At 42.3% G+C, this 3035-nt stretch overlaps 1 protein-coding gene across 1 annotated transcript in view; it reads right to left on the reverse strand.

The window, feature by feature from the left end:
- The window catches only part of ark2ca (arkadia (RNF111) C-terminal like ring finger ubiquitin ligase 2Ca), an 18010-nt gene extending 17142 nt beyond the window's left edge, over positions 1 to 868 (reverse strand). The window contains exon 1 of the mRNA XM_019877634.1: positions 394 to 868. Coding sequence (XP_019733193.1) covers positions 394 to 454 — 61 coding nt within the window. The 5' untranslated portion in view covers positions 455 to 868. The remainder of the gene's footprint in view (positions 1 to 393) is intronic.
- Between the last annotated feature and the right edge of the window lie 2167 nt (positions 869 to 3035).

Below are 3035 nucleotides of genomic sequence, written 5' to 3' on the forward strand. Positions count from 1 at the left end.
GGTGCTGGGGGGCGGGGGAGGGGGGGGTGAGCCGAGGCACACACGTCACTTGTCATCTTGACTGTGGCGGTTATGAATATTAAAATCTTCACGTCGTCGGGCTGACGTTGACGTATAAAAAGCAAACACGGGTGGGAAAAAAAGAGGTTGACAGGTGCGGTCATTTGCTGCTTTCACCCCCAGAAAGAAAGAAAAAGAATCCTTCAAATTAACATTTTTGCCATGGCACGTATGTGTGAAAATGACACGACGCTAGTTAGCAACGAGGCTAATGTTAGCGATGCTCGTTCGCGAGCAGGTGTCTGTTTATCATTTAATTGCTGAAAATATTTCCCCGACCCTCAATCTTTTTAATAAAAGCGGTTCCGAAAAGGTAACGAAAGGTGCTCATACCTCTATTTCTAACCGAGCCGAAGACGGGGAGAACCAGATATCCGACATGGACCAACACCATCCTGCGTCCTCCTTTGTTGAGCCGAGGCAGACAGATGGTCCATAGAAGTGATCCCCTCCAGTCGCCCCCCTCTGCTTGAACGTGAGGTTCACGCGAACGTACGCAGACCCCCACCCCGAAAAAGAAAACACGTCAACCAATCACCAGACCCAGCACAGGAGCAAGACCCGAATCACTACACCGCCCCTCTTTGGGCTTTTTCAAACGGCTGCTAATATGGACACTCTGTGTGGTACTCGGTTAACGACGAAGTTCCGTTCCTACACTGGCGACGTAAGCCGAATTTACGCTAACACAGTGGAAAGATGATTACAGTTAATATTTGCATGGAAAAAGCAGTCGTTGGCCCTCAGAAAAATATACGAATTTCATCACGAATATAACTTTTTAAAATAGAAAACTTTTTTGGGTATAAAGATTTATTTTCCAATATATGACTGTAAAAAAAAATCTTTTTTTTTTTTTTTTACAAAGAAATAATGCTTTTTTTCCCCCTAAAAAAACCCAAAACAAAACAAAACAAACAAACAAAAAACCCGACTGTACTGGTAACATTTTAATTTGAATCTCTGAACTAAACATTTTTATTTTGAAAATGTACCACCAACACTATGCTCGGAAATGTACAACTTTTGTTTTGTGTTTTTTGCATATTGCGACTTCAGGCTCCAAAACAGGGCGCCAAACAAACTTTTTTTTTTTTTACTAGGAGCCAGAGGCATGAAGAGGGCAGGGTGGGGGCCCTGGACATCACCTGAGGGAAGGGGCATGTGGCTAACTGCATTGTGGCCACACCCCACCGCCCCCAAGGGAAGACCAACATTTTCAATGTTAGTCCCTCCTCGGGGCATCCAGGTTCCCCGATGGAAATTAGCAATGATCGTCCGTCAGCGCTGAAAAGTTTGTCTCGTATAACGGGCATTTGCTTCTCACAGGGGGCATTAAAAACTTGCCCTTGGCACCCACAAAGACAGTGAAGACAGTCATCAAGTACACAAAAAAATGGCACAACAGTGACATGACAAAAAAAAAACAGACTCTCTCCAAAATTGATGAAAAGATGCCGAAAGCACCATTGAAGGAGCGGCAAGAAATTCAAGTACAGGCATTGATGCCTGGCAATTTATCTCAGTTTACTTTTACTCCCCTCCCCACTTTTTTTTTAAATAATTGAGTTGTACAAATAATTATGGTAATTAAAGGATGAAAAAGTTTTTAAATTATCTTGCCTTCATGTTTTTTTACATCACAAAAAAACAGAAATTGGAACAGGGGTGTGTAGATTTTATTTAGATATCCAATGTAAACCATATCAATTGCGTTTCATCATGTTCGACTACCCAGGGATGACTTGACAAATCTCACAACAAACCTTGCCTTGAGTTGTGAGCCTGGGGGCTGAGGGAGCAGATGGGCTCGGGAGAGCAAGAGGGGGTCACTAAAGTCTGTCCCATATGTCGTCTCCTTACACTTCCCACCGTCTCTCACGTCCAGTCTGCAGTGCACCAAACAAAGAAGTCGCGCACACAGACATCCAGTATAATGGATCGCTGTAAGTGCAGCTCTCAAAACACGACTCCCGATTCACTGCTCTAGGACACACAATACTGCCAAACTACTCGCGTAAATGTACACGTCTTCTCTTTTTAATGCACAAAACTAGATTCATGTCATATATGTGAGTAGATCACAGCAACTTGTGAGTAAATTGGCTGAAAAAAAACAAACAAAAACAAGCGCCTTTTCTAACTTGTCATTATGATCCGGATTACAAATTGTATCATTCTGGATCACAATCCAAAATTTGGATCCAAATTGAGTCATGTGATTACCAATCCGGTTGAGCAGAGTACTGCTGATTCTAGTATTTGATATCGTGGCGTCAAATCCTCTTTTGGTTTTCAACGCTTACTGGCCAAGGTATGCGCCTCCAAACTAGATGGAAGCTACCAAAAATTGGTGGGAGTGCATTTGACTATTTTACATTTTAGTGCGGCTCAAACAATTTATTTGAATCACTGCAGGAATGGCAAGAAAATACATTTGCAGAGGCAGTTTTGCGCTTCATTTTAAGCCTCACATTGTCCAAACTTTTTTTTTTTTTTTTTTTAAATGCGCTGGAACTAACATCCTAGCCATCATAGTCATATTAGCATACAGCTGATGTTGCGCCCTGAGGAATGAAAAGATGTGACTGAAGGGGACTTGGGATGCATAGCTCCATTCCTTCATTGTCCTCCTTTTGGAGCCCAACTCCATATGCCCTCCTCGCGGCAGGTGTCACGAGACAAACTCTGACCCCTGCGGGCTACTTTTTGTGAGCGAGGTTGTATTGTTGGCCGCAAGACTATTGAAGTCTAGACTACTAAAAGAATACAAGGGAGCTTTCGTCAAGTATTGTACACATTCTTCCTACTCTGACACAAGAGCATGCCCACACTAAACACGACATGTCTTAATATGAAACAAAAGGTCTAAAATCATTGTCCAAACAATCAGCGAAAAGACAAACGCGAGGACCGTTAATAAAAGCAGCACATAAGATTGTCATTAAATAACATTCTATTTATTGTTTTTTTTG

This window comes from Hippocampus comes, unplaced genomic scaffold (assembly GCF_001891065.2).
Source record: "Hippocampus comes isolate QL1 unplaced genomic scaffold, H_comes_QL1_v1.1 scaffold376, whole genome shotgun sequence".
Taxonomy (NCBI): domain Eukaryota; kingdom Metazoa; phylum Chordata; class Actinopteri; order Syngnathiformes; family Syngnathidae; genus Hippocampus; species Hippocampus comes.